Source organism: Melospiza melodia, chromosome 3 (assembly GCF_035770615.1).
Source record: "Melospiza melodia melodia isolate bMelMel2 chromosome 3, bMelMel2.pri, whole genome shotgun sequence".
NCBI classification, from domain to species: Eukaryota; Metazoa; Chordata; class Aves; order Passeriformes; family Passerellidae; genus Melospiza; species Melospiza melodia.
The window spans coordinates 6818590-6839446 of record NC_086196.1 but is presented as its reverse complement, the minus strand read 5'-3'; the positions used below and the strand labels follow the sequence as shown (position 1 = coordinate 6839446).

Genomic DNA, 20857 nt, shown 5'->3' with positions numbered 1-20857 from the left:
TTAATGTTCTGCCAGGGAACTCTTGAAGTAAATGCCAGTGTGGTCCTTGACCTCTGAGGGGAAGAGGCTGTAAGCAAGAGTTTGACTTTTGCACATTGAAATTAGAACTTACTGATAGTTTAGGTAAGTTTATTAATGCTCTTTTTAACCTCCCTCACCTATCACCGTAACTCTCACAGATGAACTCTAACACAAGTAGATTTTGTACTTAGTTTCCCAATTAATTTTATCTTGTCATTCTTTGACAATGTATCTTTCTTTGCAGTATGTATGGGAAATCCTGTATCCAAGTTAACATGCGTATCCCTTAAAAAATTATTATTCTGATCAATCTGTTAGCTGACTGCTTTGTCAATTCCACATATTTTCTTTTTCATCGCTCTTCCATTACCCCATTACCTCCATTAAGATTTAAAATATTTGCATATTTGAAAATGCCAGTACTGAATGCTAAATACCTTGACTGTGTGACGCTGTTCTTCCAGACTTGTTATCCATACAACAGTGAGTCTGTTTCTGAGGCTGGCCAAGATGCATTCCTCACAGCTAAAGCAGATATATCTGTGGGGTCATTCTTACTATTTTTGGATCTTAGAGGACTTAGAGGTTCTTCCATTTCAATAAGATTCTAGAGAGCTTAATAATTGGCATTTTTACTAGCTTTTTTAACATTTCTTCTTTCTTCTCCTTCCTCAAACTTTATCTATCCCTTACTTTAGTACCATTTTTTACTTTTGGAGACCAATAAAGAGGTTTATCAAAGGATTCTATTTGTAAGACATCATGTCTCCTTTTAACAGTGTGTATAGTAAATTTAAAAGTAACAGGGTCTATAGTAATTCACTGCATATAACTCCTAGATAGTGACATTTACTGTTCTGTGCAATCGTGACTGGAAGTTAGTGTGCAATACCCTTGGCCACATTGTTTACCTATAAGTATTCACCAAGAAACTTCTATGGGTTATCTTTGCGTAGCTTTAGGTGTTTGTTAGTTGAGATTCAAAAAACATCACTGTCAGCTGGGGACATTGTCTTCATAGTAACTCACTGAATAAAAGAGGATATAAGTAAAACATGGTTGTATCTAAAACACTACCTGAAAATTCTAAAGCCATATTCTGCAAAGGTTGTGCAATACTAGCTTGTAATTTTCTGTTTCCACGATGATGCTTGCCAATAATTTATCTTTCTGGAATATTTAATAAAAAGCAAACACATAAAGGACACAAACAGTGAAAAGCATATTTGACTTTGAATTCAAGTCAATACTTGGTGTTTTGTGTATTCTGCGAACACTTAAGTGAGTAACTATATATCCTGAGAGAATTATACCTCTCTTTTGCTGAATTTGGTCAATCCCTTTTGGGTCCCAGAAACTCTGTGGAGTTTGCACAAGTTACTTTTCTCATGGTTGTTTGCTTAAAGTGTACTTTGAAAATTACACCTAACATTAAATAAGAAAATATTTTTTTCCTATGAGAAAATAAGATACACTATTGACTGCTATATATATCTCAGATATTTAGTAGGGATGACCTTTTAGATTTGGTGTGATCTTATTTGAAGACCCATATTTAATATTTCCATTTGTTTCTGGACTCTGCAAGGAATAATCCTTCTGCCTAGCAAACTCCCATGTTTAACTGTAAGCTGTAATGCAGCTAAAGGCTGGCTGTTAGGCTCTTCAAATATGCACAGTGCCATAAACAATTGTTTTCAAATACAAACCAGCTATATTATGATGACTTGAGGATTCCCAATGCAGCTGCACACAGAGGTTTCTGTCACCACTGGCATCCTTTTGCGCAAGAGTAAATAAAAGCAAAGTTTTCTTCTCTTAGTTTACAATTAAAAGGAGATGAAAGGTTGACTGTGGGGGAAGGAATATAACTCATAATTTATTCAATAGGAATCATAAGTAATTTGCACTATGCTAAAGTACTTATTTGTTTATTTCAGAGGCATAAAATAAATTGTGACCGTTCAAATGGCATTATAGAAATGGTGATGGAAAAATTTACAATTGACAATGAAGGTACCTACACAGTACAGATTCAGGATGGAAAGGCCAAAAACCAGTCTTCACTAGTTCTCATTGGAGATGGTATGTTCACTGAAACACTGAAGTACTGAAACTTTGATGACAAAGTGAACTTCAATTATTCTTGGAGTAATTTTGTGACTAACTCATATTTCATTCACCTCTTCTAAAATTTAGCATTCAAGGGAGTATTGGCTGAGTCTGAGCTCCAACGAAAGGAATATCTCAGAAAACAAGGTAAGATGGAGCAGATTGGTGACTTCAGGCCTGGTTTGCAGCTGATGATTCATCCCTGGGGAATGCTAAACACTTACAGCTTCCGTTCTTTATTAGAAGATATTGTTCAATCTTAGGAGACACTTGAAACCCTGGTGGATCTTATTTTCCAACACTGTCAATTTGTGACAGAACCTTCACTAAGCAGAGAAAAAATGACTTCTCACAAGAGGTTATCTTTGCTCAATATTCATGAGAAGTGTGCCTACTGTAGGCTCCAGTCCAACAAAACATTTAATTACATTTAGTTTAAGCATACAAGTTGTCTGCTCAATATAATTGACAGAAGAGTAGACAGACAAGTAGTGCCAGATAAGGAAGATTAAAAGCTTGACCCAATCGTTTCAATTGAGGCAAAATTCCAGGAACTAAATGTATATTTGTTGCATAGTTGCTATACAGTTGTAGAGTTTATTACATACTCGTTATCAATATTGCTTGCAGCTGAATGAGAAAATTCCAGTTGGATATCTAATTCAGAATTCTATCCCTGTGAAATCCTTGAAAATTTGAACTTGAGCTCTAGTTTGTAAATTTCATTTGTAAGCAGATGGCTTTCCAGATGAAAGTAACAATAATAATTTAAAACTTTTTTTCCTAAATATCTTCAGTATTTCCTAAATATAATCTTAGTAAGATTCTATACAGAAGGAATGTAATTCTATTTTTTTAAGGCTGCTTAAAATTGATTTAGGAAAGAAATAATACCACTTACAGCATAAACTGACAAAATCTTTCAATACTGAATTATTTAAGTCAAAGTCTTGGACTTTCCAACTTCCCAGGTTTGGGTATCAGAATTAAGGCCCCTGATCCTGCCATCACAAAGACATGTACATTTATTGAGACAAGTAAACACAATAATTTAAAAAAGGCACGTGTGTCAGCAAATTTTCATCAGGATGTATTTCTTTGTAGTTTGGGACCTTCATGGGGAAAAGGAATATTTTCTGTTCTGCCTGTAATATTTAACATGTTTTTAAGCTTTACATTATTTGGGCAAACAATGTTTATTGTGTTGTTTTTACATGAAATACATTATTTGGATGCTTGTTTGTAGCTACTTTGTTTCTTTCCTCTGCTTAGTTGGCAATTTGACAGAAAGATATTCAATAAAGTAATTTTTCTCACTCACCATTTTATATTTTGGAAAATTACTTGATTCATACAGATTCAGAGATGAGATTCATGTTCCTAAGCTGTAATGTAGATGCTGGGTAATTATGATAACAACTTGCAGGGTTTTCCTTCTAGTGCATGGGTAATTCAGGTGTTCCCTCTTGTTCTTGTGTAAGGATGTTGAAATTGTCATCTTTTTTTCTTTCTTTCATTGTTTTTCCTGCTACTCTTCATTCTACAACATTGCTTTAAGATTGTTTTGTTTCTTAGGTCCCCACTTCTCAGAGTTTTTGTATTGGAACGTTACAGAGGAATGTGAAGTTTTGCTTTCTTGTAAGGTAAGGAAATATACTTGGAATTAGTTTTTAGAATATGTTGAGGAAGAATTGAGGTAGAAAAAATGTAAAAAATTACTTAGATACCTTTAAAACTGAAAGTTTCATATGAAAACTATTTTTTATTATTTGGAAAATTTGAATATGAAAATTTCTGACTTACTATTCTTCAGCAATAGTGTTAATGAAAAAAAAAATTATAGGAAATTTCTAAATGTATTATTAGGTGGTCCAATTGTTTATAAAAATTATGAGCCATAAGAATAATTTACACAAAATACATGTCCCTTAAGATGTATCCCTTCTCTTCTTCCTTAAAAATGGCTAAAAAAAGCCAGAGTTCAAAATCTTTCTTTACTGTTTTCTTATTTCTCTAATAAAGAGTCTGTTATTTAATCAGCTGTAATCAAATGTGCTACAAAGACTTCTAGAACTAAGGTTATAAAAGTTGATTTTTAAATTATTTTTGGCTAATGACTTTTGAGTCTTAAGTAATGATAATGTGTATTGATTTCAGTGTACCTTCTGCTACTAACATCTTTAAATGCCTTTCTGAACAGATAAATTTTCATTTGTTTTGCTCTTCTAGAGTGACTAATTAGAGGTCTGAAAAACTAAGTAAATTGAATTCAGGCATCAAACTCTTCTTCATTCTCTTTTCCTCTAATATGGATTATTTTGTATCAATTTTCTCCTCTTCTTTTGAAAAACTTTTGACTTATAATTAGACTAACTTGAATCATTCTTTATGAGCAATTTGCATGCACATTTGTGAGATTTCTTTTTTTTTCCTACTCATTAACTAGGACACCCTTAACCTCAATTCCCAGCAGAACTGACCTGGTACTGAAGCTGCCATTCCATGTGCTCACATTTTAGGGCTCAACACTCATTAGTTAACACAGTACCTTTGCTGGACTGCTTTATAATCTCCACATGCATGTGCCTCAGGCATGAACCCTGCTTATCCTTTCATTCACATGGGGAATTAAATGTTGCTGAACCAGTTATGCTAGTGTTAATTCTCTACAAATTAATCTGAAATTATCCTTCTTTCATTGACTGTCAAGCCTGTTTATAGCACTGAAGCTGTGAAAGGCTGAGCATCTGATTATTTGCTTTTCACCAGTGTGCTTTTTGTTCACAAGGTCAGAACATTTTATGTAAATGAAATCTAGGATGTGGGCTGCTTGTACACTTATCATTTTAACTATGATATTGACCTTATAATGTTTGTTACTGTTAGTATGTGACTGGCTGTTAGGTTCACATGGAACTGTTGTTTATGGATGTTTAACTTGTATTTATACACAGGAAGAGTTTGAAAAACAAACCCTGGGTTTGTCCTTCAAACTCCAGACACCTGACAAACAAGCCAGAAGTGTGGCCACTCCACGCTATTTCTGTGGTAATAAAAACAATCAAGGAATAATCTCTGCCATCTCAGGCCTATCATACTACTGGACCCAGGTCTCTTCCAGGCACTGTTTACAGCACCTCTGCAAAAAAAATTGTCAAGGGAGTTTTTGCCTCTTCTAAGAGCCTGGGATAATGTGAAGGAAGTATCTGTAAGAGAGGACATTTTACCTTGGCTATTTTAAAAGCCATTTCATGGCATAGGGAAGCCAGGAAATCATGTCAACTGGAAGCCTGCGTAGGACAAGGGGCTGACTGTATAATCCAGGCCCATAACAGAAATGATGTAAAAATAGGGATGGTGTTATAAAAGAGTATACCAAATATTACCTCATATATTCCTTATTTTCTATATGATTGGATCTGACTTTGGATTGACTTAGTATTTAATTCTGAATTAACTGGGATTGATGACCAAGTTCTTGGTATTGTAGCCCCTCAATGTCAGTGGAACACAGCTGTCCATTTGAAAGATAATTTGATGGTGTTTGCTTTTTGTTTTTTGTTTTGTGTTTTTCTTCATATGCTAGCAACTACTGTCATTTTACTTCTAGTAATTCTGAATTTCAGAACATTCAGAAGCTACTTGCTCTTGCACAGCTTTGGCCCTTATTTGGCCCTTATTACTGTGTCTGTTAAAAGCAAGATTTTTGGTGTGTGGCTAAACAGTGAAAAACATAACATTTCATAGTAAATGCCAACATGAAATAACTTCAGCACTGCAAATTGCATGTGTCTGAAGCTCAGTCTATTTATTGTCAGATTGAGTGCTAACAGTCTTTGATGAAAAATTGTTGAAAAGCATTAAAGGCTTGTTCCTTCGGGCTTTGTTCAAATAAAATTGCCACTCATGTCATAGGACTACAGGAACAGCCACTTTGTAGTTACTGGTAAATGTAAAATGCTGCTCACTTTTCTTCAGCAAGTCATTGCTTTGGGCCAGGTGGTGATCTCAAATACTGCCAGAGATCCATAGCAACCATGCTGGCTATTAAGCAAGAATAGATGTGATTAATTTGAGCATGTCTGATAGAGATGGCTAGGAATGAGTATAGAAGACCCTCTTATTTGTCACCTTTACAGAGAGCTTTCATAGAGCTGTTCCTCTATGAAATGACTTCTCTAATGTAAAAGGGTTAGAAATTGGTGCATGTTTTTTTCCTTCAAGCAAGCCACTTGAAAACTATTGCAGACCTGTATTAAGTTCCTGGCTGCCCTCTAGTAATTTGTTCTGTTTTTTGCCTTTTCTTTAAGGAGCCTTTTTAAAACAACTGCCTGGGGACTGAGAAATATCTTGCCAGCTCTGTCTTTCTACCAAAGCTGCAATGACTGGGAATTCAGGCTACACATGAAAATACCATTGCACTTTTATGACTTTTAGAAGGGTATGGGGATAGTGATGTCAAATAAACAACAGTGTTTTTGAAAGTGAGGGTTAAAATATATGGGGTTTCTAAAAAGACCTGCACTTTTATCTTTCTTGAATTCACAGTTTGAGGTAGTTTATCCAGCAATACTTCAAGTGTATCCAATATACATTTTTTATATCAAAATTAGAACAGTACTTAAATAGCCAATCTGTAGTCTATTTAAGTATTGTTTCAATGAATGGCTGCTACTACAGCAAAATTCTTGCTTTCAAACAACTGCTCTGCATATGCACTATGTTGTTAAGCCCATTTTTGTTGGGAGACACTGCAATTTGTAAGATTCTTCAGGTCTTTGTCTGTCCCATAGGACTCAATGTAGAAGGTAAAATAAAAAAGGATTTTTGGTGCAGGTCACAATTTTGAAGTCTTGGATGCTTTCAGAATAATGATTTCAGTTTCTTCCTGCAACTTATCCACAGGAGACATTGCTTAGGTAGCTGGGATAAATCTCCAAATTGGCCAAAGACTAAGATAGGGCCTAAGTTCTATGTTACAACTCTCTGGAGTCACAGGGCAAACACAAAAAGATAAAGGAGAGTTCAGAAGCTCTAGTTTGAAAGATACTTCTTCCACAGCTATCTCTAGACAAACTAAAAGCACAGAGCAAGGATGGAAAACCATTTAAGGGAAGAGATTGCCAGGATTTTCTTTAAGGATTTTACAGGGCTCTGAAGTTGTAACCTGTATACTGTGCTGCAAAGAAACACTGTAGGACTAAGACTTGCTTAGTAGGACTTGGTTGAAATTGGTTTTTTACTTAGCTTTATTTGACATGTGTTATAAAAAAAATGGTTTCATATGTTGAAAGTACCTGTGTGGCTTCCCACAGTGCAGTACATTTCCTCAGGACATAGCTAGGCTTACGTGCCTTTTCTGTTGTACAGGTTGCAAACACAAAGAAGGAGACTGATTTTAAGTGGTATAAGGATGGTTCTGGGGTGGATGTTGAGGAGCTGCCTGATCTTCAGAAGGGAGAATGTCACCTCAGTATTCCCAAGGTACTGTATCGCCTGCCGGTTAGAAATGACAGCTTCTGCTTGACACACTGTAGATTTGCCACACAAAGCAGCAAGCCAGCTATCATGATTTTCATGAACAGTTGTAAGAAAAGACATATTTTCTACTCTTCAATTAGCTGGTGAATAACTATTGCTAGCAAAAAGTATCTGTTTTTTTAATCAGCTCAGAGTTCATGCTTAAGCTGCTTCAGAGTCCTTGGGTGGCCTGTACCTCATTCTTTATTATTACTCCTTAATTTTTCAACTTGTTCAAGCACCTCATTTTTAACAGTGTTTCAGTTTTATTGCCTAAAATAAATAAGTTTGAAGCTTATGGCTTCTTAAGATTTATCTTTATGCAAACATGATAACCCAATAACCCAACTTCTATCTGAAACCTTAACTTGCATAGTTGCTGCCTTTGTAAGTGACAAAACCTACCAGAATGAGATTTTCTGCTTTCAGTAATGTGCATTACATCTAAATAGTTTATTTATTGCCTTCATATTCTTCTAATTTCCTTCCCTCATTTCCCTTGAAAGAGGATACTGACTTACTTCATTTTTCTTGAGTAGACTTTCTTGGGGAGGGTGGTTTCTACTTGTCTTGGATTGCTCTTGTTGCTCGTCATTAAATTTTATGATATTTCTGCTACAGTTTATGTGCTTCTGAATTTGTATAAGTCTAAGCATTAAGTCATCTCCAATCTGTATATAAATGTTTGTATATTTTCCTTCAGGTTTTAAAAGAAATTAAAGCAAACCCAGAAAACCTAAAAATCCTTACTGCCTTTAACGCAATATCCCTGTGATAGATTTCAGAATATAAACTCTGAATTAATTATTTAGAATAGTTATAATTTGACTACAGTTGCTGCTTGAATGCAAGCAGCATGAAGGAGCTGATGTTACAGGATATAGATTTGCTGTTATGATTTACAGAATTCAAAAACTAATCATTTTTGTTGAAGAAAAATTAGATTTCTAAAGTTTGTGTAGGTTGCAGTTATGCCTTGTTATATCTTACTACAGAGCTTGTAATTTCTACTGACCAAGATCAATCCTGTCTTTTTGGAACAAGTCAAAAAACCTCATGGTTTCTAGAGGAAATTGAACTGAAATCAGAATAAGTTTTAGGCTTAAGAACTAAATGCATCTCCATTTTAAAAAGTATGAAACAGCAGTTCATAGCTTCCATCTCCTCTCTGGTAAGATTATTTATCCAGAAGACAGTACAATTTCTGTTGTTTTATTTAGAAAATTGTGCAGGTGTTGAGCAAATTGAGTACTATGCAGTATTATCAAGTTTTTCAGTAAATATCTTGTGTTTTCCTTGCAGCTGTCTCGCAAAGATGAAGGAGTTTATAAGGCGACACTATCAGATGATAGAGGTCATGATGTATCTTCTCTTGAATTATCAGGAAAAGGTAACATTCAATCTACTGTAATGGAATAATGATCTCCACATGTTCTCCAGAGGTGTCAAAGATCTGTCCATGCAAATGGCAAATTTGCATGTATTTTTAGCATTCTTTGAATTTCATTTCTCTTATGTTATAGAGACCTGAGCTGCAGATCAGCACTTTAGGAGGCGTGATACATACTGGGCATTTTTGTGATTAATCTCAAGCATTTTGACAGGCAGGAGATGAAGTATGTTTCTAACCAGACAGACAGTCCATTTTATAGGAGAGCACTCTCTCTCAGGTTTGTTAAGCTTTAATATCTACAAAAAACCCTAAGCAACGAAGTGCTTTGTTCATGTGGTGCTCTCAGTGGGGACCGAGTGTGCTTTTGATTCTAGATTATAAAACTGTTCTGTGGGTTACTGTCAGCTGGCATCTCAGCCCCACACAGCCTCTTGCTCACTCTCTTTCAGTGAGATGGGGGAGAGAATTGGAAGAAGAAAAGAGAAAAAATCCTGGGTTGAGCTAAAGATGGTTTAATAGGTAGAGAAAAGCTGTGCATACAAGCAAAGCAAAACAAAGAATTCATTCACTGTTTCCCATGGGCAGGTAGGTGTTCAGCCACTCTCGTAAAGCTGAGTTCCATCACATGTAACAGTGACTTGGGTAGATAAACACCATGACTTTAAATGCTCCTCACTTTCTCCTTCTTCTCTGAGCTTTTTATACTGGGTATGATATCATATTGTATGAAATGTCTTTTGGGTCACTTGAGGTCAACTGTTCTTGGCTGTGTCTTCTCCTGACTTCTTGTGCACCCTCAGCCTCCTCTTGGTGAGGAGAAGAAATAAAAGATTTCCACATTGCACAAGCACTTCTCAGGAATAGCTAAAGCCTCCCTGTGTTACCAACACTGGTTTAGTCACAAATCCAAAACACAGCACTGTAAAGCTGCTGTGAAGAAAATTAACTTTATTCCAGCCAAAACCAGTACAATTTCTGTCCCTTATTCCATACTATTTATGTCACACTCAGGTCCCACACTTTGCAGTATATTCTCATTAATCACCTCCTCCCTTCCTGCCCTTTGATATATACACAGATATTCCCTTAGTCTATGGATTTGTGTGTGTGTATCCTGACCACTGGAATAAGCAAAAGGTTCAGCAGGTCTCCCTCATATGGTCAGGGCTCCCAGTGACTGTACTCCAGGTATGGCAAACTGTGTTGTACACCTTGAAATGTACAGTGAAATGCCTGTTTAGAGAATTCACAGTATCTAATTCTGTGGGTCCAGGCGGCTTTGAAAATGTCAACCTGCAAACCCATGAAAACTGCCCTATTAAACCAGAAAATGGCTCTCCTAAATGGTGGAGTTAGCCTTGAAACATAAAGGATAAAAAGAGCAGTCAAGCAGGAGCAGGGAAGACTGCTTATTCTATGGGGCAAGTTACTTCAAGCTCAGTATCTACTGACATTCAAATGAAGTTAAATGCAAATAAGAGACTATAATCTAAAATAGATGCATGATAGATATTTAGAAAAGGTTTTGTATAATATCAGACATCACGGTGAGATACAGCAATTCTATTTACATTTAATATTTTTCCACTTAAAAATGTCTGTTTACTTTGACCCTGAGATGATCTCAGTTAGTTAAAGCATAATTCTAATAATGCCAAGGTGGTGGGTTTGATCCCTGTATGGGCTATTCACCTAAGACTTGGGCTTCAAGATTCTTGTAGGTCACTTCCAATTCACAATATTCTGTGTGCATAACAAACACTGATCTGTTGCCAACATGAGTGAATTTTACTTAACTTTGGTGAAGAGTGCTTCCCTGGATATATTTCCTTAAGTCACACCAAACAGGCCAAAGTGAATCTGCATTCATCCTAACCACATGTAGACATTTGTCCTAAATAATGAACATTTTTTGCCCAGCTCCTAATAGGAGGAGAAAGATGTGTTAAAAAATTAACTCAATTTAACAGAAATCTTAACATTCCTTTTCAGCAGATGGAGGAAGTATCTGTAACAAGAGGAAAAGATGAGTATCAAGCTGAAGTTTTAAGCTGTGATTTATTGCAGAAGGCTGTATTATCAATTGAGAGTCTCTCAGGTGTTTTTCTTTTGCATAAATTCTGCCCATTATTTTCTCAGAAAAAAAACCTCCAGCCTCATTCAGACAGTATGGTTAACATAACCCTACCTTCTCAGACACCTGTAATGTAAGATATATATAATAAGCAATTCATGTCTTTATGTCAAGGTGTCAGTTGAAGCATACTGGAGATTGCAAAAAATTATGGATCTGTATCATGATTTTTTTAGCTGAGACAAAAATGTGCACATACAAATCAATACAGAACAAATATATATGTAGTATTTTCTGAACTTCACACGTTTCTCTGTCTACTATTTTTTTAAAAATTCACCAGTGTTGAGTAAGCATCCTTCAGACTTGGCTATACATTCTTTAGACTATAGTGGTGTCATTCAATATGATTCTTCTGCTATGAAAGGGTCTCTCACTCTCATGCCCTTGTCTCTGGGGTTCTCTCCTGCTGCAAACCCATCAGCTCTGTGATATTTCAAAAGCTTGATATGATACCTGCTGTATTTCACTTGCTATTAAAGGACTTCATTTCTGTCAAATGCCACCCTACAGCGAGAAGGTGAAACTGTTTTTGCCAAGAATGAGATAATTTTTTTTTAACTTGCACTCTCCTTTGAATGTGAACTATTCAGTTTTAATGACTTTTTTTCTTTTTGCTGGCCTAAGGGAGAGAGACAAAGATTTGGCGCCAGACAGCTGACTCCACAAAAGGCTGAGATACTGAGTGACATAGCACAGAATTCATATGCTGTACACAGACAGTTTCCAATTTCTCTTTTACACCTGTTGCAATTTAATGGTTTTCTTTGCTTAAGGATGTGAAGATTTCCCATATTGCTTTAATTAAACTGAACATAAAAGAAGATATATTCTGATTGAAATTTGATGGTACATTTTCTTCCTTTTTTTTTTTCTTTCTCTCTGCAGTTTATGATGATATAATGCTAGCATTGAGTGGAATGAGTGGTAAGTAAATGCTGTCTTAAATTTTTGTGTAGTTTTTTATTTTGAAGTCACGTGAGGCTGAGACAGAAAACTTTTATTTTAAGTGGGAAATCACTGAGAGTCCCAATGGTATATTATTATGGGCATTAATAATTTTCTGAACAGGCAGTTTTGACCTTGCTAATTGTCACTATTAAAAGGGAATAAAGTATTATTTCACCTGGCTTGTTTGGTTTAGATACTGTGAAATTATTGCAGCAATAATTTTCTTCCTACTTTCCATCAGTAAGTGAGCCTTGATAGAGAGAGAAGGAGGTTCTGAATCTGTTCCCCTAAAAGAACAGGGTTTTCACAAGAATAAAATTTTTATGCAAATAGAATCATTATACTACTCTTTCATGGAAATTACGTGATTAGATTATTATTTAACAATGGATCTTGCCAGTCATGATGCTTGTATATGGCAATAAACTCATAAACTTACACTGAACTTTCACCTGATATAAATCAGCAATGGCAATTGTCCCTGTGATACTTGAAAATCATGACCCAGGTCTTGAATTTTCTTTTGTCCAGACAGCACAAATAATCCACTTCTCCATTTCCTGTTCATTCCACTCTCTCTCTTATTTGATCCACATATTCTCTATTTAATCTAGGTAAGTCAGCCTCTCCACTGAAGATTCTTTGCACTGAGGAAGGAATAAGGCTCCAGTGTTTCTTGAAATACTACAATGAAGAAATGAAAGTCAGCTGGAGCCACAGGTAGATGAGAATATTTTTTCAATTTTATTTGAGAAAAAATGCTGTCTTTACAATTTAATATTTACTATTCCATGGCATTAATTCATGAATTGGAATACAATAATGAATTTCTCGTTCCAGAACAATATATTCTCTTTCAACATGGAAAGTACATAAGATAAAAGAAATATTAAAAGGCTTGTCCAGCACCCTCAGGAGGGGTGTAACAGACAGTAAAAAGGAATTTACTGTATTGTGTTCTCTTATTCAACACAGGGCTGTTTGTCTTCTATTGTATTATCTGACTGGTTAAAAAATAGCAAAATATTTGGGCAAAGTTTCTGATTCAAGGCTGCCCTTTCTCTAAAGTGAATGAAACTCTCATCCAGTTCTAGGTGAATACCAAGGATCTGCACTCACAGTTTAATAAAAGCTTGTATTAGAATTATTTTTTTCCAAACTGATACAGTCTTAAGTAACCAAAAATATTTTAATTTTGATAATCTTCTTGGAAAAGATATTCAATGGGCGCAGGATACCTTGAGAATAATCCTCAGAGCTGAGATTATGGCTGAAAATGAGCTTTAAAGTTGCTAATAGTTTTCCACTCTCATGTTACATTAATCTTTGACTTTGGAGACAGTCAAATAATCTATTTACAGGTAAATATGTGTTCAAATGTTTTGTTATGTCAAGCCCTCAGTTGTTTGAAACTGCAGTTAATATTTGAAAGGATTTTAAAACATTTCAAGAAGTTTCACCTTCCACATTCTTCAGTGAACTGGTCTGACTCAGACAGGAATAGTCTGGCTTATCAATGTGTTGTCCTAGATTTGCAATGCTTTCTATGAAGACAGGAACACAATCAAGGCATCAATTATCACATTCAGGGAGCTCAAGAACGCTTCTGCAAGGCTGTGCAACTGTATTTATATCTCAGACTATGTATTTACAAAGTTGTTCTTCTTTCATAATAGTGATATGAGTGTGATGACAAGGAAAAGAAAAAACATTTGCTTCTGCCTTTTACTGTATCTGCTTGAGTTTTAAAAGTGACAGGCTATTTTACTATCCATTTCATAGAAGTATAAAAGTAAAGAATGCTACATGGCTAAAATGGAAATATAATATTATTATAAATAGTATATTTATATTATTTACATTTACATTTACATTTACATTTACATTTACATTTGCATTGACATTTACATTTGCATTTACATTTACATAGAGAACCCCCTGATTATTTGAGATTTTATAATGTCTTACACTTTGATTGTCTTGGAGATCATTGAACAGAGATTCTGAAAGAATAAAATTTCAATTCTTACATGAATGCAATGACTATAATCAGAGCTGTTAAAGGTAAAAGACCAAAACCAACCAACCAAATGACCAATCCATCTGTCCCAACCTCCAATCTCCTTTAAATGGAGTTATAGCAAATTTTTTTTCCTGGAATAATTAAAATGCTACACAACCCATTATTTTAATTTTTTTCCCACCATGTAAATTTCTCATTAGCATTTAATTATCCACTGTTCTGCGTAGCATGAAATACAATACAAGTCCTAGACCTAGTATTCATCATCTACTCAGGGCATGGTGAGAAACTTTACATGTAATATTTTCTAATATATAGCCATTTCTATCCAGAAATCTAATTTGGTAGGCTGAACTCAATGAAGTTGTCTTAAAGAAAGGAAAATGGTAAAAATACTTTTTCACCATCAAAATAATTCTAGCTATGAAGTCAAATCACTTCTGTGTAGTCAAATAAAATGAGTGATCAAGAAAAAGCTAAAACTGACCTAATTTATAAAAAATTCCAGCTAAAGATGCTTGGGGAGGAAGAATGGAAAGAAGTATTTCAGTAGGTAATGAGTGAAAGAAGGAAGTTCTCCTTGAGCCATTGAAAATGGTGTGGTTTATATGCTCTCATTAAATAGCTTCTTCTATTTCCTCTGTTCCTGACAGATTGTGGACAAGGAGACCACTTGATCTGAATCTGCAGAGCTTTTCCTTTTTCCTTAACTAGGAAGTGATGATAAGTCAAGCTAATGTCATTGTTTTTTAAAAGTTTTTATTACTTATCTACAGTTAATAAATTTTTTCTTGTTTTTTTAAAAACCAAAAACATACTTTAACTTCGTGCAAGAGTAATTTTACACAAACCTTTTTTAAATTGATTTTTGAAGTTAATGAAATACATCTTTCCTTCCTTAGCTCTGTGTGAGGAGGGTAGGAGAATGAGAAAAGGGTGAACAGATGAATCTTAGAAATGAAAACTCAAGCTAATATTTTCAAAGTGTTAGATACTCCCTCCCGGAAGCAAAGAGTATTCTGGAAAAATGAGCCCATTAGTTGCAATCTATCTATAGCTTAGGAATACAAATGTTATCATTTGTGACTTTTTTATAGATGGTTTCCTATGGACAACATACAGGAAAAGACTCAAATTCATCTCTACAAACCTTTTTTTTTTTACCCCCCAGGGAATCTAAGATTTCTTCTGGTGAAAAGATGAAGATTGGAGGTGGAGAAGATGTTGCCTGGTTGCAGATAAGTGAACCCACTGAAAAGGATAAGGGGAACTACACCTTTGAAATCTTTGGCGGCAAGGAAACCTTCAAACGCACACTTGATCTGTCTGGGCAAGGTATATTTATAAGATCAGATTTGTTGTGCCTTTTCATAGATTATGCAGATTTTATTGGAAATAGAAGAATTACTATAAAAACAGTGAGTCTTTGATCAAAACCAGTCATAGGTAAGTTTTGTAACTGTTATTATCTTTTTAGTCTTGTATCTGTTTTCAACACCTGCTGCATTAGTTTTCAAGGGTCTGGTTTCTAATTGTGCTACTGTGTGACACTGTACAGGTTTTAAAAGGGATTTTAGCATGGGAATGTGTTTAAATGTTTATTGAGCCCCAATGCAAGTTATGTTCATGAAAAAAAACTCTCTCAATTGTTTGGTTACAGCTTTTGATGAAGCATATGAAGAGTTCCAGCGACTCAAGTAAGTGCTGCATCTTTTGTATTTTAATGCCGTACCATCAGTGTCAGCTGTGTCAAAATATATTTTATTATTAATTTCATCAATAACATTGTATGTTTCTCTTTTTTTCTCAACAACTTTAGGGCAGCTGCTTTTGCTGAGAAGAGTAAGTTTATTTTACATTTTATCATAGGTGTTTTACAATGTGATCTAGTGTTCTTTTTAAAGCATTCATCATGATATGCTGCCATAACTTACTGAGTTCTGTGGCTGCAGAAATTCTGTGTTAGCACAATATATTGCAATAACAATAGTAATTTGTGGATTTAGTTGTCTTTAATTGAGATGGAAATGCACTAAACACTTCACATATTTTGTAAGCCTCCACTGTATCTTCTTGTGTCTGCAGAGATTTGGTGAAATGTGAATTGTGTGTTGTACAAGGAGGTGTTGAGTCTGAAAGCTTCTGAGAATACTGAATATTGGGATCTATCTATTAAGTGAAAAATTGCCTGCTGCTGCCTGTTCTGCACTGCTTGCTGAGGCCCACACTGTGGGGAAGCTCATTACAGTTAGGGACTGTAGGAGTACTGGAAATTATATCAATTCCCTGGTGGTGACATGATGCTTCTGCCCACAAAGTCTGTGGCAGAACAAATTTTTCTTGGACTTTGGATACCACTAAGATGCTAAAAGCACCCTCCTTACTTTGCTCTGGGCCCAAAACATAAACTGTCAAGCTCAGCAGTACCTTCAAGGTTGTTATGTGTATCAGTTTAGAATGCTGTAGCAAAATCTTGGCCAAAAAAATCTAAAGGGACTGACTGTGCAACATATTAAACCCCTCCCAGAATATCACAAAAATTGTTTTTTTTTAAAGATTAAAAAAAAAGGCAGAAAAAAAGCCATGAGTCATGACTCCAAAATCATTAAGAAATGAGTAATTTTGAGGTCTAAACTTCATATGAATACCATATTTTTCTTTAACCCCTAGATCGTGGTAAAGTCATTGGTGGTTTGCCTGATGTCGTTACCATAATGGATGGGAAGGTAAGGACAGCTTTTGTTATGCTGAGCAGTGAGAGGTGTTCTTTGATATCAAGAGGTGAGGGAATGCAAATGGTTTCATGAAACTGAAAGCAGGAGAATAATTTTATTTTTAGTTCAAATCTATAATTTCATAAGTAGAATAGACCCAAATTATCTAAAATGACTGTGGAATATATCTGATAAGTTTTTAATACCGACCTACTGAGACTTGATTAATTATTATGATTTAATTGTTAATTTCTCTTAAATGACATGACTTTTGAAAGCAATAGTAATTTAATGTTGCTTATGTTCCAAAAAGGACTGAAAGAATAAAACTCACTCTATTAGACACAAGGTTATTTTCCCAAAATTTTGGTTTTGTGTTTGCCTCATCAGTCCTTTAAATATTTTATAGTAAGTCTAGTTCCTGTATGCTATTAGTTAACTTTGCCTCCTACACAATATCACTTCAAGAATGCCCACTGACTTAGCTTGCCACTACATTGTACCCCTAGTATGTAAATCTTCCTTCAGCATTCTGACTTCAGATGCATGAATTGTCAAAGACCACTTCTATTTGTTAACATATGTGGCTTTTGATCACTGAAAACTTCTTCCTGTTTTATTTTTACTCTGAGTTATATCACACCTATTCAGTCATTGTCAATCAAGAAAAACATTCCTCAAGTATGTTCATTCCCTGAAAGGGAACGTGGAGAGAATATAAGGAACAATTCTGGTAGAAATTGTCAGTTTGGGGTTGTTAACGGCAGGGTTTTTCTTTGTTTTATTTTTTCCTGTTTTCTTTTCTAACACAATGCCACATATGTTGAATTCTTAAGGTGACTTTATCTAGGGCCAAATTTTGTGCAGTGAGTTTTAAGATGTTTCTTCCCTTTTTTTTTCTGTGATCACCGTACCTAAATACATGAAGTTTACACACACACATTTAGAGGGTGGTCAAAATTGGGTTCAGCAGTATATCTATAAAAATTTGGAAGAATCCTCATGAAAATTTTACAAGCTCCTCAAATCTCAGTTCAGTCATTGAGAAATGCCAGGATGGTCCATTCAATAATGTCAGCTATTTTCTGAATACGCTTCACATGCATGTAACACATGGCCAGGTTGGACAGGACTGTGAGCAACCCCGTCTAGTGAAAGGTGTCCCTGCCTGTGGAAGATGTCCCTCCCCATGGCAGGGGGATGGCAAGCAGATGATATTTAGGGTCCCTTCTAACCCAAACCATTCTATGATTTTAAGAGCATTTTACCAGTATTTATGTATTATTTATTCTTCATAAAGTATTTCTACTTTTCCAGTCAGCCACACCTGGAATCGATGTCCAGTGATTCATGTTATGTATTCTATTTTTAAGTGAATTTTTTTTTTAATCATCTCAAGCAATAACCTCAGGAGGCCTTGGTCAGAAAAGATTTGCTCAGTTCTCCTCCCTGCTGTGTACAGGGAAGCTTCAAGGATGTTTTTAAAACTATCATTGCCTGAACCTCATGTCAGACTAATGGGTTGTCAGGAGTCTCCTGCAGGCAGGACTGCAATGACAGTCCAGCTTACCATCTTCAGACACTGCAACCCTGAGGCTATTACTGTATCACAGTTACTGGTGAGATGGTGGAAAGTCTGAATCAAGGGAAGAATACATATTAGGGACTTTACTTTTCAGTCCTCAAGAATATGATATCATGTCTTAGTTTAATTAGCTAAGAATAAAAAATGCCTAAAAATAATACAGAGGTTAAACAAGTACTGATCTCAAACTTCTGTTTATCTCCCTCAGACACTGAATCTGACCTGTACTGTATTTGGAAATCCTGACCCTGAAGTGGTTTGGTTCAAGAATGACAAGGCCTTTGAAATTGATGAGCACTATGCATATTCACTGGAACAGGGGAAATATGCCAGTTTAACCATCAAGGGGGTGACTTCAGAAGATTCAGGCAAATACAGCATCCATGTCAAGAACAAGTATGGTGGGGAAACAGTGGATGTCACTGTAAGTGTGTACAGACATGGTGAAAAAATGCCTGAAATTAAGCCTGGCCAACTTGCTAAACCTAGGCCAATACCACCATCAGAAGAAGTCCTCAAACCTGAGGGCAAATGAAGATTCTGTAACAAGTGAAGCTTCATTCTATGTTTGACAAATGTATAGAACACATGAGCTGTATTTGAGCTATTGCCACACAAAATTAGTTGGTAATGTCCAAAGGGAAACTGAGTTTTTAAGTTTGCTTAGGGAGGTAGCTGTGCAGTGGTGCTGTACACATCTGCAACAATCTCATTTTGAATGCATATAATTCAGTAAGACTTACAAACAGTGAAAAGACAAATTCCTGCCAGGGGTTCCCATATGAAATGGCAAGTTCCAAAACCTACAAACCTGCAGTAAACTTTTATTTTCACACTTGTCAATCCTCTGCAAAAAACCCCAAAGTCCAGGCAATCCAACAAGCCTCTGAGAACAAATGTCCTGCCAGTAAAGGTGGTGAACTGCAGTTAGATAGATATTCAGAGATGGTCCTTTGGGCTTTGAAGCCCTTAGTGTCCTGTAAGTTTAGTGTATAGTCTTGCTTCAGTAGTGATACTCTTGTTCTATCAATTGTGTGACTTTAGTAGATGTGACTTTAGTAGACTTTTACAAATGTTCACTCTTTACTCACTGAACCATAGATCACATGGTTGTATTTTGTATTCCTGCTCTGTGCTAATAAAACTTTAAAAGTCACCTTTGCTACTCACTACTCCAAATCATGCCTAACTAGTTCTATTTACTCTTCTTCATTGTTTAATTATTGCTTATTGCACAATTTCACAGCTGGTAGCATGCAGACTATCGACTTTCAATAAAGAATGCAAATTATGGTTAATCACAGTCACTGAGTGGCACTTGCAACATTAATTTTACTTTTTACAATACAGGTCAAGCTTAAACTGGCACTAGAAGATATATATACAATTCAGTCACTTAAAATAATTATGTCTTTGATTCTCCTCTCAGTGAAAAGAACAAGGGAGCTCTTCCATGTGTGAAGTGATGCTCTTCTAGGCAAAATTTCCAACACATTTTTATTGTGAAACATTCAAATAGGATGGGCATCAATTGCTCACATATCTCTCACATGATACATAATTGAGTGTTTGCAGGGATGGCTTTTTTGCATCAGGTTCTCTGTTCAATAGAAACCACCTCTGTACCTAGAAGAAGTTTTGTTCCTTGCTAAGCAGCTTCCAGCAGAGAGTTCTGATGGTAAGTAACATTAATGATAGGCATTGAAGGCAGCCCTCCTCTCTTGTGACTTCTTCCAGTCTCTAGGATAAATGAGATGAAAAGGGAGAATTGTGGGAGATGGGAGCTTGGATGAGGGGTCACATGAAGAATTGGCACTGCAAAATCTTCACTGAAGAAACTGAATGAAAGAGTTCGGCACAAGTGACCAGATTAGAAATTTGTGTTTCAGGGTCACTGCTGAAAGTTGATGTTGAGTCTTTCACTCTGAGTTTCAGCTTCTGATCGTAAGTGTGGGAAATATAGAAACAATTGTTCTGACTTCTCCCTCCCTCCCACCCCAGCAGACAAACTGAAAAAATCCCAAGGAAATTGACAGTTTTGGAACAAATTTAATTTCAGGGTTTCCTTTATTTAATTTTTTTTCAATTTTTGTCTCACTGACACAGACCTTTCATTGCTTTGTCTGGAACCCAATTCACTTGAACCACTATGGTTTTTGTTTTGGAGAAAGATGAAAAGCAGATGAAATGAGAAACCAACTTACCATATGTCAGATGCAGTAGGTTGGAGCACACATCTGAAAGACAGAAGAAAAAGAGACTAGACCTAGGCATCCTGACTCTCACATGAGCTTGTTAAATGCTAGATTTGAGAAGTTCTCTCCCTTTCTTAAATTTTATCCTAATTTTCAGTAGTCAAGGAGGGATTGAGGGCATGGTAGTATAAACTAGTTAGGAACTTGAT

The 20857-nt window shown here is 35.6% G+C and overlaps 1 protein-coding gene across 2 annotated transcripts in view; it reads left to right on the top strand.

The window, feature by feature from the left end:
- MYOM2 (myomesin 2) overlaps positions 1 to 19756 on the top strand; it is a 76768-nt gene extending 57012 nt beyond the window's left edge. For both annotated transcript variants that reach the window (XM_063150720.1, XM_063150719.1), the window contains 12 exons: positions 1962 to 2106; positions 2221 to 2280; positions 3709 to 3776; positions 7504 to 7617; positions 8956 to 9043; positions 12069 to 12107; positions 12746 to 12851; positions 15326 to 15489; positions 15815 to 15851; positions 15974 to 15996; positions 16825 to 16880; positions 18662 to 19756. In XM_063150720.1, the coding sequence (XP_063006790.1) occupies positions 1962 to 2106; positions 2221 to 2280; positions 3709 to 3776; positions 7504 to 7617; positions 8956 to 9043; positions 12069 to 12107; positions 12746 to 12851; positions 15326 to 15489; positions 15815 to 15851; positions 15974 to 15996; positions 16825 to 16880; positions 18662 to 18988 (1227 nt within the window). In that variant the 3' untranslated portion in view covers positions 18989 to 19756. The remainder of the gene's footprint in view (positions 1 to 1961; positions 2107 to 2220; positions 2281 to 3708; positions 3777 to 7503; positions 7618 to 8955; positions 9044 to 12068; positions 12108 to 12745; positions 12852 to 15325; positions 15490 to 15814; positions 15852 to 15973; positions 15997 to 16824; positions 16881 to 18661) is intronic.
- The last annotated feature ends 1101 nt before the right edge of the window (positions 19757 to 20857 follow it).